This window comes from Kogia breviceps, chromosome 9, assembly GCF_026419965.1.
Source record: "Kogia breviceps isolate mKogBre1 chromosome 9, mKogBre1 haplotype 1, whole genome shotgun sequence".
NCBI lineage: Eukaryota > Metazoa > Chordata > Mammalia > Artiodactyla > Physeteridae > Kogia > Kogia breviceps.
In genome coordinates, this window is record NC_081318.1 from 56755680 (window position 1) to 56769323 (window position 13644).

Sequence of the window (13644 nt, forward strand, 5' to 3'; positions counted from 1 at the left end):
TAATGTCCAACATGGATGGTAGCCTCCAGGCACAGTGAGCTTTCTACCTAGCAAGGACATGTTATTTCCTCAGGTATTGATTACTATTTTTTTAAACATTACAAATTTTTATAGGTTTTGAGTAGTTTGTCCCTAACCCTGCTCTCCTCATAAGCCCTATTATTTTTAGTTATGTGGTATGGTATTGGAAAATTCAAGGGTTTTCAGGAACTCCCATCACATTATATCAGAAATACTTTTATTTTCTTTTTTTTTTTTAACTTTATTTTATTTTATTTTTATTTTTGGCTGCATTGGGTCTTCATTGCTATATGCGGGTTTTCTCTAGTTGCAGGGAGTGGGGGCTACTCTTCGTTGCCATGCGCAGGCCTCTCATTGCAATGGCCTCTCTTGTTGCGGAGCACGGGCTCTAGGTGCACGGGCTCAGTAGTTGTGGCTCGCGGGCTCTAGAGCACAGGCTCAGTGTTTGTGGTGCATGGGCCTAGTTGCTCCGTGGCATGTGGGATCTTCCGGGAGCAAGGCTCAAACTCGTGTCCCCTGCATTGGCAGACGGATTCTTAACCACTGCACCACCACAGAAGCCCAGAAATACTTTTATTTTTAAAGGTTATTAATCCTAGAAGAAATGTACTCTGCTTCATATTTCTTAACCAGATATGATTAATGTTGGGAGAGAAAGTATTACATAGCTTAGCTCTATTTTGTTGATATTCTTTGATGAAAATCAACTGGCTGTCCAAATAATTATACTCTAACCACTGAAAATACAAGTTAGTAAATTGGATAATCAGTTCTTTTACCAGATACTATAAACTTAGTATTAATAAAGGCACAATTGTATACTTAATATTATTGAAAGTATTCTCCATAATATTAACATAAATTCTTAAATTCAACTTTCTCCTACAAGGATCTGAAATTTTCACTTGAGGGTCAGAAACAAAGGAATATTCAGCTAAATCAACTTTTGGAACAACAGAAACAACAACTAAATGAATCACAGCAGAAAATAGAATCACAAAGAGTGCTACATGATGCCCAGTTATCCGAAGAACGAGGTCGAAACTTGGAGCTTCAAGTACTTCTTGAATCTGAGAAAGTTCGAATTCGGGAAATGAGTAGTACCCTGGATACAGAGCGGGAATTACATGCACAACTACAGATCAGTGATGATAGTGGGCAGTCTCGGCCATCCTTACCCTCTGAGGACCTCCTTAAAGAGCTTCAGAAACAGCTAGAGGAGAAACACAGTCGCATAGTAGAATTGTTAAATGAGACTGAGAAATATAAACTGGATTCTTTGCAAACAAGACAGCAAATGGAAAAGGATAGGCAAGTTCACAGGAAGACGTTGCAGACAGAACAAGAGGCCAACACTGAGGGACAGAAAAAAATGCATGAGCTTCAGTCCAAAGTGGAAGATCTTCAGCGCCAACTGGAAGAGAAAAGGCAACAAGTTTATAAGTTAGACCTTGAAGGAAAACGACTGCAAGGAATTATGCAGGAATTCCAAAAGCAGGAACTAGAACGAGAAGAAAAACGAGAAAGTAGAAGAATTCTGTACCAGAATCTTAATGAGGTAAATTGACATTTTGTTTTAAAATATTTTTTAAAAGAATACTGTAGCCGTGTGATCATATAATTTTGATATTGGATTAAATTATTTAAATAGCTATGTGACAATCATTTTAAAATGAAATCTATAGAAGTTTATTTGGAATAAAAATAGTAACTGTGTTGCCCTAAGAATGTGATGTGCTATTTATTTTATAATGATTGCTTTTTCTTTTTCTGTCCAAAACTGCCAGCCAACCACTTGGAGTTTAACCAATGATCGAACCAGAAATTGGGTTCTTCAACAGAAAATAGGAGAGACAAAGGAATCAAGCTATCCTAAAATGATTGAAATGAATGGAGGAGGAGCTGGCTATAATCATGAATTAGAAATGATCAGACAAAAACTTCAATGTGTGGCTTCAAAACTACAGCATCTAGCCCAGAAAGCCTCTAATAGGTTAGAATTTTCTGCCTGACCTTTGGAAATGGCATTCTTAGACAAGCTGGACAGAATCTGTCCCTCATTCTTAGCTAGCCAAGGGTGGGAAATTCAAATTTTAAAGTTATTTCATGTATACATTAGGAGGTGATATTCTTTAACAAAACTCATATACCTGAAAACAAATATCGTTAACATCCTGACTCAGTGAAAGAGAACACTTAATGTAAAGGAGAAGTAAGAGGTGAAGTAGTGTTGCCTGATCTGTAACGTTTGTGTTAGTCAACACTGCTCCTTGAGATGATATGTTTTGACTTTTTGCCCTTTTTTTTTGAAGACTACAGTTTGAAACAGCAGATGATGAAGATTTTGTTTGGGTTCAGGAAAATATTGATAGAATTGTTTTACAACTACAAAAATTAACTGGCCAGCCAGGTGAAGAGGTAAGACTTTCTAAAAACACTCTGTGTAGAGAGCAAAGATTTAATGGAAATTATATGAATCATTTGAAATGGGCACTGTATTTTCTAAAGAGTTTTAATTTTATCTTTTCATTTATTTAAAATATTAATAATGTTTGCCTTTCCCCAATAAAAGATAGTGAAAGTTTGAGGGGAAACAAAATTATCATTATTGAATAATTATGGTGACTTCTTATATTATGAAAAGTTTCTTGAAAGAATAGTCTATCTTTTACCCTCACCACTCCATGAAACCACCCTCAGGATGCTACCAGTGTGTTGACAATTGACTAATCTGGTGAATCTTTTCAGTCCCTGTCGTTCTTGGCTTCTTTGTAGCATCTGACACTTTTGACCTCTTCCATTTTAAATACCCTCTCTTTCCTTACCTTTTGTGTTAATATTCTCTCATTCCATTTCTTTCATCATTCACCTTCATGAGTTCTGCTTCCTATGCTCATCCATTTTTTTCCTCTAACTGTGAAAGCTCATTCATTCCCACAGCCTGAATTCTCAGTAGACTTAATTATTGAACAGATACTTACATTGGGCACCTACTGTGTGCCATATACTCTACTGGGTTCTGGGGCTATAGTGAACAAATCTGATAAAAATCTCACCTTTATGGAGTTTATCTTCCTGTGGACTATGGTTCTATTCTAAACCTTTGTCCTGTGGTCCAGGTTTATATTTTCACTTAGTTACGAGACATCTTTCCTTGGGGAAACATACCCCATAGAGACCCCTTTAGGAATCTCACAGGCACAATCCAAACTGAGCATCATCTTCCTTTTCTCCTTCCTGTCCCAAACACACATTTTTGGTCATGATATCACCCAGTTTAGAGAGTTGAAAGTCACCCTAGACCACTTTCCTTCATTCTTACTTGCACATCCAAGCAGTCACTAAGTGCTGTGCCTTCTACCTCCTAAGTGCCTTTAGTCATTGTCTGCATTCAGGCCTTCTGCATTCAGGCCTTCAGCATTTCTCATCTGGACTGTTGGCAGTAACTTCCTGATGTGTCTGCCTGACATCAGGATATTTCTTCTCTAATTTACTCTGCTTTGCGCAGTACTATCAAAGGAATCTTTCTCACACGTAAATTTTGTTTATGGCATGCTCCAGCCTAAAGCCTTTCATGGCTCTTCACTACCTACATTTAGGTCTATTATCCATAAAATGAAAGCAACCTTTAATCTTAACAAGTGTGTTTTAGCTCCTTAAAAGCAACACACTCATGCTCAAGCCTTTGTGCCTTTACATGTGCTCTTCCTTCTGCTTAATATGCCCTTCTTTCCTGCCTAGAAGAGTCCTACTTATTATTTAAGACACAACTCAAGGACTATTTCTTCATGAAATCTGTTGTTCTCAGTGACTTCACATTTTATAATGCATTATTTGTAAAAGTTTGTGCTTATATGACCTTTTGCCATTTTGTCTTTTAGCCTACCTTAAGGTCCCCAAGTACTTCTTGTGGCTCATTAACTGAAAGACTAATAAGACAAAATACTGAGCTGACAGGACATATCAGCCAGCTGACTGAAGAAAAGAATGATTTAAGAAACATGGTTATGAAGCTGGAGGAGCAGATCAGGTGTTATCGACAGACAGGAGCCGGCAGAGATTATGTACGTCTGTTTTTATCATGGCAGCATACTAAACATCTGATTCTTAGTAGGATCACTGGAAAATTTTATAGGAATGACAGTAATAATAATAGCTATTATTTATTTATGGGGAGCCTTCTCTGCCAGATTATGGGTTATATATGTTCAGAATCTCTTATCCACACCCTGCCTTGCACTTGAGAAAACTGAAGTCAGTAGTCAAACCAAGATACACTTATCTCCAAAGCCAAGTACTTTGCTACCTATGGACCAATTGCAGATACATGTGAAGAAGTGTTCACATGTGCATTCTGCCTGTTCTTGTCAGTTATTTATCAGTAATTATGTTCATAACTCAAGTGGAAAATGCCATTAAATTACATATTTCAGTCTAATAAACTACTCTGGGAATTTATTTAAATTTTTTCCATTTAAAAACTACAAAATACTAAATTGCTAGCTCTGTTACCATCCAATATAAAGATAGGAAGGACCTGTAAGACCAACTGTGTGGTCAGATGCATAATAACACATCCACACAGCTTCTGTAGAGACCCACTTACCTACGTACAAGTTGGGTTTTTTTCCCCCACTTCTCCAGTGTACTATTTCAGGCACAGGCTCAACATTTGAACCCAGATGGTCCATTTTTAAAGTCTACAAAAAAAAAACAAGCAAAAAAAGGGAATTCCTTGGTGGTCAGTGGGTTAGGACTCTGCACTTTCACTGTCATGGCCTGGATTCAGCCCCTGGTCGGGGAACTAACATCCTGATAACCCTTAGTGCAGCGCGGCCAAAAAAAAAAGTCTCTAGACTTTTTTAGTTGAAAGCTCTACTAATCCAAACATCTTCTCTGGGGCCAGGCTTTCACAAGGATTTTTAGTTGGAAAGTTAATCTACTGAGCAAGGTCATAAACTTAAAAGTTAGTGGATATTCTTTAATGTCAGTTAAGATTGGCTTTGAACTTCCCTGTCTGAGGTTGGAAAGCTGAGCATTCTATATCCCTCATAGGGATACCTTTAATATGTTTAATTCAGATTCTTCTTCAGAAACTTGTTCTTTAAAATCATGTAAGTAGGCTCTGGCCTCTGCAGTCTTCTAGGTTTTCATTCAGTGGTGGCCCCAACATTGAAGCCATCATTGCTTCAGAAAAAGAAGTCTGGAACAGAGAAAAGTTGACTCTCCAAAAATCCTTGAAACGGGCAGAAGCTGAAGTATACAAACTAAAAGCTGAACTAAGAAATGAAGCTTTACTTCAAAATCTGAGCCCTGATTCTGAGCACGCCACTGTAAAGGTAGGAGACATCTTCCATCTAAATGTATACTAAAATTGGTCCTCTGCTTTTGCCTTATTTCATCTATCACTAACCTTAATTGTCAGACTAAAGAATTTTGGGTGGCACTCAGGCTGTGTCTCAAGGTCTCTGTACTCAGTCTGTCATTGAATGCAGATCTCTAGCTGGTCACAAAAAAACTGGTGAAGCATGCACAGGTTTGGGAGCAGATGAAGTTCTGTTAATGGTCACAGAGGCAGCACCTTGAGCTCAGGGTCCCACTTCCCGCAGTCTCATGCCTAAAAGACCCACAGAAAGCTAGCTTTTCAACTCCCAACAGAAGCTGTCTGCTACTGTCAGTATTAGAGGGTCATGCTCTGTAGGTGGTAAGCCCTCTGAATAGTCTCTAATGACTAATAATGAATATTGTAGTACAACTACCTTAAGCAGTTAACATAAAATCCAAAAAAAAAAATAAGGAAAGAAAGAAAATGTTTGTGATATTTATTCCAGCTATGGAGTGAACATAAATTTATGACTCTTAAAGGGACAGAAAACATTAACATTGAAAAAGTTAAATAGATTAGTGGTGATACTAATAAAGTAGCTCTATACAATTTAAAAAACTCAGGTGATAATGCAAAGACAAAAATTTTTGCAGTAAATATGATTAATAGGAGCTAAAATCCATTCACTAAAGGGAGGCCGAAGCATAAAGGTTTAGCTTTACTTTTTACCTTTGCTGATAAAGTAGAAAACAGTGATAGGGTACCTGCCATTCTACTACTGCCACTTTTTAAAAATAAAGTCTAGGTTATCTTCCCCTAGGGAACAGTTTGAATAACTTCCTAATGTCTTTATGTTTTTCTTTTCTTTAAACATAGAGAATTTATGGCAAATACCTGAGGGCAGAAAGTTTTCGGAAAGCTCTCATTTATCAAAAGAAATACCTGCTTCTGTTACTGGGTGGGTTCCAGGAATGTGAGGATGCCACCCTGGCTCTGCTTGCCCGAATGGGGGGACATCCAGCCTTCACGGATCTAGAGGTGATCACCAACCGTCCAAAGGGCTTCACGAGGTTTCGGTCAGCTGTCAGAGTGTCCATGGCAATTTCGAGGTAAAATACTTGAAAGAAAATGCATTTTAATAGACTTTCTAAAGAGATTAGTTATTTTCAGTCCTCTCTCTTTTCTCTGCCCGTTGTGCTCCATATTCATATAGTATAAGACACTTGCCATCACTGAAACATGCCTACTTCTTTCTACGTTTTCCTCCTTTAGTCAGGGATACTTTATGTTATACTATAGAGAGCCTATGAAAAGGGCCCTCCCAGAGGCAGTCAGCCAGTGACTCGGCTGGGACATCCAATCTGGGTTGTCTCTCCTTTTTTTTAAAATTTATTTATTTAGTCTCTCTCTTTTTTTTTTAAAAAATCTGAATAAGTCTATGAATTAGTTCAGACATATAAATAAAAGAGATCATAAGAGAGAAAAATATTTTTTGAAAAGTTACTTAGGCTGACATACATTCATTTTCTTCATTACTAAAATAACCCACTCACACAGCCCAGCTACAGAAAGCCCTGGCCTGACTCTGCATTGGACTGTGCTGTTGCTTTTGTCACTCCTTCTCTGGTAGTTCCAAGCTAGGAACTCTGGTGCTAGCTGGTATATACCCAGACACCTAGATACCTTCTCCATGATTCCTCTCCCTTTTATTTCTGTAAGAGCCAGACAGTCTCAAAGGAAATTTTTTTTTTTAAGTATTACCCAATTCCGTTGCATTCAGGTTATTTACAAGTACCTCAAAAGACCACGAAGGCAGAATAAGAGGTGTAATTTATGTTTTTGTGTGCTGGGTAGCATCTGCTGGCTTTCAGCTCCTCACTGCCCTTCTAGACCAGCCTCCATACTGCCAGGGGCTTACGGGCCTGCAGATTGTGTCTCCCAGACTCCTTGCCAAATGGCGTCCTTTTTGGTTCTGTCTTTTCTTGGCAGTAGCACAAGAATTAGAAGGTAGGAGAAAGCAAAGAGCTTTCCTTCCTCATCTTTTCCTTTTCCTTTGTCATCTTTCATTCCCTTCATCACCTTATACAGCTTGTACAGGGTTAAGTGCTGGGAGATGCATTGATAAAGAAAAAAGACATAATCCCTGCCTAAATCCCTGAAGGAGCTCACTTTCTAGTGGGGCATACCAATATGCACATAACTTAGGAGACTAAATGACAGATCACAGGAGTTAGCTATTAATTTGGATTTCAAGAATTCGGGAAGGCTCCATGAAAGCCAGTTGCCATTGAAGGACTTCACTTTTTCACCCTCTTTTTCTTGACCTCTTACATGTTTCTTGTACTTTGACCCTCCTAAAACTGAGCCTTGAAAATAGTTGGAATAAAGAAGTCAAACCTGGGGGCTTCCCTGGTGGCGCAGTGGTTGAGAATCCACCTGCTGATGCAGGGGACACGGGTTCGTGCCCCGGTCCAGGAAGATCCCACATGTCACAGAGCAGCTGGGCCCATGAGCCATGGCCGCTGAAGCTGTGCATCCAGAGCCTGTGCGTCCGGAGCCTGTGCTCTGCAACGGGAGAGGCCACAACAGTGAGAGGCCCGCGTACCACACACACAAAAAAAGTCAAACCTGGTGCTCCAGAAAGCTCTTTGGGCTAGGACGGGGCAGGCAGCAACTCGCTACAGCTGGGCTGTGACACAGCCTCCCCTGTTCCTTTTGAAGCCAGCACTGTTTTTCATCCCTGATTACATGGCCTCACTCCTTTTCCAGTTTTCCCTGCTTTCTCTTACTGCCAATTTAAGGGTCTTTCTGTTCTCTCTCCATCTCATCTGCCCTTTAGTCTCCATTCTTCCTTCTTTTTATTTCTTCTCACCCTTTCTTTGCCCATCCAATTAACCTTTTCTGCTTTTGCTCTTCATCTCTTTATGTCCCGTGTACCTCTAAAGCCACAACCTGGTACTGGCAAAAGAAGAGACCTCTGGTGCCTCATGGGAAGCCCTGTTCTTCTGTTCCAGTCAATTTTGCCACAAACCAGGGGACATTTGCATAATCTTAGATTAGGCAATCGTGATTATATAGAAATTTGTTCTGCATTCATATTTAAACGTATGACTTGATTTTTGTTTTAAGTGTATGTTTATACTCTTTACACTATAGATGTTCCATGAAATTTTTTCTTGGGATCTTTTTTAGAATGAAATTTTTGGTTCGACGGTGGCATCGAGTCACAAGTTCTGGTTCCATCAATATTAACAGGGATGGCTTTGGATTGAATCCAGGTGAAGTCAAAATAGAATTTTTTCTTATGTTGATGATGCTCTAAAATTACTGAATGTGTAATACCTTCCAAATAATGTGTTCTGGGACCTGTGTTGTCCAAAGACAAAGCCCTTATAACTAACAAAGCTGGGGACCTTGCTGTTCTAAAGAGTAATAAGAGCTGATTTTTATAGAGCACTTAGTTCACACTAGGCCCTGCTTTTTTCCATGTATTCTCATAATCCTATGATGTAAGTACAGTTACTATTCTTTTTACTTTACAGACGAAAAACTGAGGCATGGAAAGCATTTGTCATTTGTCCTAAATTACCCAGTAGGAAGTGGTAGAGTCAGCATCGAACCCTGACAGTCTGGCTCCAGAGCCCACTCTTTTCACAACTGCATTTAAGGCTCTCATTCAAGATAGGGTTGCTATTACTCTAGTACATGAAAGTTTTGATTTGAAATTTTCACAATTTAGCAATATTCAAACAGGTTTCTGTTTACCAATAGGTGATATAACAGTTAAAATTCCTTCTCTCTACACTGAAACATAAGGGCTTCAACATCTCAGGCAAAAGGATGAGGTCAAAAGCTGGGGACCACACAGAATTATAGACACACAGCATATCTGATATGTATTGGTAGTAAACCACCTTTACATGTTTTACACAGAGAAAGAGGAAAATATATGTGGTACTCTAAGCAAAATGTTTTTGAAATATGCATCCTTATACTGAAATAGCTGAAATTTGTACCATAATGAATTTTGTGTTGTAAGTTAGCATATCTTGGTTTCACGTTTTTTCCAGTAAAAGCCAGTATAATAGTGATAAAAGGACTTGGCTGTATTCATCTAATATTTTTTATCCACATTGCCTTTTCTGTCAAACCACACACAGACACCCCTCACTTCACCTCTAGTTAAAACTAAGAAGCAGTCTTTAAAAAATAAAAGTTTATTTTCTTAGAGGTGTAGTTCCAGATTATCAGAAATACTAATATCCAAAGGTAAATGATACAAGCTGTACTATTGTTTCTCTCCTGTAGCAAGAATAATTGAAAGTGACTATAAATAGGAGATAGTAGTGTAGTACAGTATAGTAAGTCTTTTGAACCGTTATCCATTTTGTAGAAATTTTTCAAGGGCTTGGTATTTTTTTTTCTTTACAAGGTACATTTTGGATTACTTCAGGTGCCGAAAAGACTGACCCATTTTATCATTCTTCTGGTGGGCTGGAGCTATATGGAGAACCAAGACATAGTACGTATCGCTCAAGATCAGATCTGGACTATCCAAGGTCTCCTTTACCATTTCAAAATAGGTAAGAATTTGATGAAATCTGTACTAATGTACTTAACAGAGAATGAAGGACAGTGTTAGGGCTTTGACTTCTTTGCATTGAAATAGCTAAATGTGTCTTTAGTTATGTATTATTTACATAACCTAAAGCTCAGAATCAAAAAGTTTTTGAGGGCTTCCCTGGTGGCGCACTGGTTGAGAGTCCGCCTGCCAATGCAGGGAGCACGGGTTCGTGCCCCGGTCCGGGAAGATCCCACATGCCATGGAGCGGCTGGGCCCGTGAGCCATGGCCGCTGAGCCTGCGTGTCCTGAGCCTGTGCTCTGCAACGGGAGAGGCCACGGCAGTGAGAGGCCCGCGTACCGCAAAAAAAAAAAAAAAAAACCAAACAGTTTTTGAATTTGTAACTGGTTTCCAAGGGTATAGGAAACAGCTGATCAAGTGTTTAGTATATATGCTGTGGCTAGACATTGAGAAAGGTATTAACTAAAATTGAGAGTCTGGAATTATGAACACTCCTCTAAAGTTTGCAGGACAAGATGCATTTATACATATGCAGCCTTTATTGATGGCCTCTGCAACAGGCAGTGTACTGGACGGACATTCTTTTGATGACTTAGTAGCTGCTTTGAATTTATCGAAGAGTTTTTTCCTTTACACATGACTCAGACTCAGTAGTATGAGGTATATAGATTGAGCAGTGTACAAGTGGTCTACCTTTTGAGGGCAGGGTGGTGGTAGGCTGAGTTACTTGTATTGTTTCTGGATAATTGGGATTCATGTTTGTATTTTTAATCTCATAGGTACCCAGGTCCTCCAGCTGATTTAAATCCTGGTTCCTTAGCATGTTCTCAGCTTCAGAATTATGATCCTGACAGAGCCCTGACAGATTATATCACTCGGCTAGAGGCACTGCAGAGACGACTTGGAACTGTACAGTCAGGTACCCTCAGGTTAACCAAGTATTGGCAGCACCACAGTGCTTGATAGACCCAGAACACTTTCTCTTTCTGAAATTCCTTGACCTTCCTCATTAGGATAATCAAATCTTACAGTTCAGTGCCTGAGTTACCAGGCTAGACTTTAGGAATTTAAGACAAAACATGATTTATCACCCTGGATCCCATTCTCAGCCTCCAAAAATTCCTGCTCGTCTCATTGAAAAGATTGATTAGGGGAAATGCACAACGAGCACCAAAGTACTCTGAAGCTTACACAGTCTGCTAGAGAACTTGTTCCTAAGTAATACATCCCGAGGCATGCAAATAAGGGATAAGGAGATGAGAGGAGGACACAAGTACTCTAAGCACTTACTGCAGCCATTATCTCTACTAGGACCTTGTGCTCTTACATAAGATCCAAGGAACCCATCCCATTCTAAAGACTGTAAGAATGACGTTTTATTTTTCTCTGCTCAAAAACACATGCCAAATTTCATTATTATTAGAAGTGGATTCCCTTCCTTGTTTATTGTGAGAAAAACCTCTTTTCCCATCTCTCTTCAGTTCACTCCTGATTCAAAGGTTTTGAATCATTTTAATTTAATGAGCTTTAAGTGTGTGTATATATATATATATATATGTGTATATGTATTATTAGAGACCCTCTTTTCTCCTACTATTCCTACAAAATAGATAGGACTAATAACCAGTTATTTTAGTTGTTTATCTCTTCATACAAGAAATCACCTAACCCAAGAAACTTGTAGTTGTAGGAAACATTTATTATCATAGCTGGGCTTTGTTGGTTTGAGCATCTAAATTTCACAAGACCCAGATTTTGAAGACGAAAAGATATTTCAAGAGGTATAGAACATTGAACCTACAGGGCACTTTACAGAGAATCTTAACATTATTCTCACTTAGCATGCTATGGAGTCAGCCACAGTGACTTTTAAATATATATTAAAAATCTCTTTTAAAAAATCAGGTCTGAATAAGACTTTTTTAGAGGAAAACAAAGATTTTTTAAAAAATGATGGGTAATAATCTTCTGCCCACCACGAACTAGTCTGATATGTCACAATCTAATTTGAAATCATTGAACTATCCTGTTCCTATCTTATAGGTTCAACTCAGTTTCATGCTGGCATGAGAAGATAATCCTTTGAAACATCATGAATCGAAGTGATTTTAAACAAATTCCCTTTTGTAAATCAGTGGTTCTTTTGTGCTTTTGTATTGTGGATATTCAATGGGACCAATCTGAACACAGCTTATGATTGTATACAAATCCCTTGCCAGCACATATAAACAAACTGGAATTTGTACATATAAGCATTGTGTATGTATTCATGCACAATAATCATTAAATTACATGTATATTTGTGGAATGCTAATTTAAATGATTAAATTATAAACCTTGTGTATTTATCAAATGGGTGAAAAGATTAAACTTTTGGCATTATGTTACTGTTGAATGTGTAGCTTGAGGTGTCCTGCACTTTTCTTATAAGGCTACTGAAGTTATATGTTTCTGCCTAATATATTTGCTACTGGTGATGAAGACAGATATCACTTGTAGAGACTTATTTTTGTATAATGGTAGAAGTTTTGAATTTTATGGGATATTTTGTCAAGTACTGAAATAAAAATGACTTCACCATTTTAACTACACTGTATTTGAACCTTCTTCATTTTTAACGAGCCATAGTTCTTGGTGCATGTCTTAGTATGTTCGGGCTGCTGTAACAAAATACCATAGCTTGGGTGGCTTATAAAAACAATAGAAATTTATTTCTATTCTATTTATTTCTAGTTCTGGAGGCTAGCAAGTCCAAGATTGAAGCGCCAGCAAATTTGATGTCTGGTGAGAGCCCATTTCCTGATTCTGTAGACTGCCATCTTCTGTGTCCTCACGTGGCAGAGGGGCAAGGGGACTCTCCAAGTTCTCTTTTATAAGGGCACTAATACCATTCGTGAGAGCTCCACCACCATGACCTAATCACCTCCCAAAGGCCCCACTTACAAATACCAACAAATTGGGGATTAGGTTTCAACATACGAATCTGGGGAGACACAGACATTCAGCCTATGGTAGTATGTATCACCTTATTATATATCTCAAATATGTAGCATTTAGAGATTCAGAAAGTGATCCTAATTTTAGAATTAGCTACTGTTGGGATTTTTCTTTCCCTACACGGATAGAGAGTTTTTCCATGTGCCTTTTTTATCAACTTTAAGTCTACATATAGTGTTTTTTAGAAGCCAAATGGGTATTTTCATGATTAATCCATATTTGTCCTATTATATTTAAGGTTACTTGTATCCAAAGGTGTGTCCTCACAAAGCCATGCCCACTAAGATAATACAGAATCTTAAATTTTATTAACCACAATGCAGAATTAAGCAGTATTCCTGCTGTCCAATCCAAATTGAGTGAGATGCTTTCACAGAGATAATATAGATCTCAATGTTATTTCTTAACTAGAGTCCTTCTGATAACATGGCCATCACTAAAATAGCAAGAATAGTATTTGATACTTATTTCCAGAGGATTTTATCTTACCATTTGATATTCTATGATTTACACCAACACAAACAAGCAATTGACACTCTTGGAAATTTCAAATTACCTAAATTTTCCATATTTAGCAGCTGGGTTCCAATAAGGAGTTCTAGAAGTTACAAATGTATTCTAAAACAGTTAGTTGAAGAGGGGAGGTTGTGGGTAAAACCTTTTTTAGCTAAACATTGCCTTCCATTCAAGGCAATTCTACTCTTAAGAGAGAATGGA

At 38.2% G+C, this 13644-nt stretch overlaps 1 protein-coding gene and 1 long non-coding RNA gene across 3 annotated transcripts in view; one reads left to right on the plus strand and one right to left on the minus strand.

Moving 5' to 3' along the window:
* The window catches only part of AKAP9 (A-kinase anchoring protein 9), a 156680-nt gene extending 144161 nt beyond the window's left edge, over positions 1–12519 (plus strand). For both annotated transcript variants that reach the window (XM_067042493.1, XM_067042494.1), the window contains 10 exons: positions 911–1579; positions 1809–2014; positions 2334–2439; positions 3903–4085; positions 5160–5360; positions 6224–6456; positions 8540–8625; positions 9801–9930; positions 10710–10849; positions 11974–12519. In XM_067042493.1, the coding sequence (XP_066898594.1) occupies positions 911–1579; positions 1809–2014; positions 2334–2439; positions 3903–4085; positions 5160–5360; positions 6224–6456; positions 8540–8625; positions 9801–9930; positions 10710–10849; positions 11974–12008 (1989 nt within the window). In that variant the 3' untranslated portion in view covers positions 12009–12519. The remainder of the gene's footprint in view (positions 1–910; positions 1580–1808; positions 2015–2333; positions 2440–3902; positions 4086–5159; positions 5361–6223; positions 6457–8539; positions 8626–9800; positions 9931–10709; positions 10850–11973) is intronic.
* Positions 287–7912, minus strand: LOC136794855 (uncharacterized). The gene is made up of 4 exons (XR_010842228.1): positions 7745–7912; positions 6290–6464; positions 4628–4721; positions 287–1435 (listed from the first exon to the last, which is right to left on the minus strand). It is a non-coding gene; the product is annotated as an uncharacterized lncRNA (long non-coding RNA).
* Positions 12520–13644: the final 1125 nt, after the last annotated feature.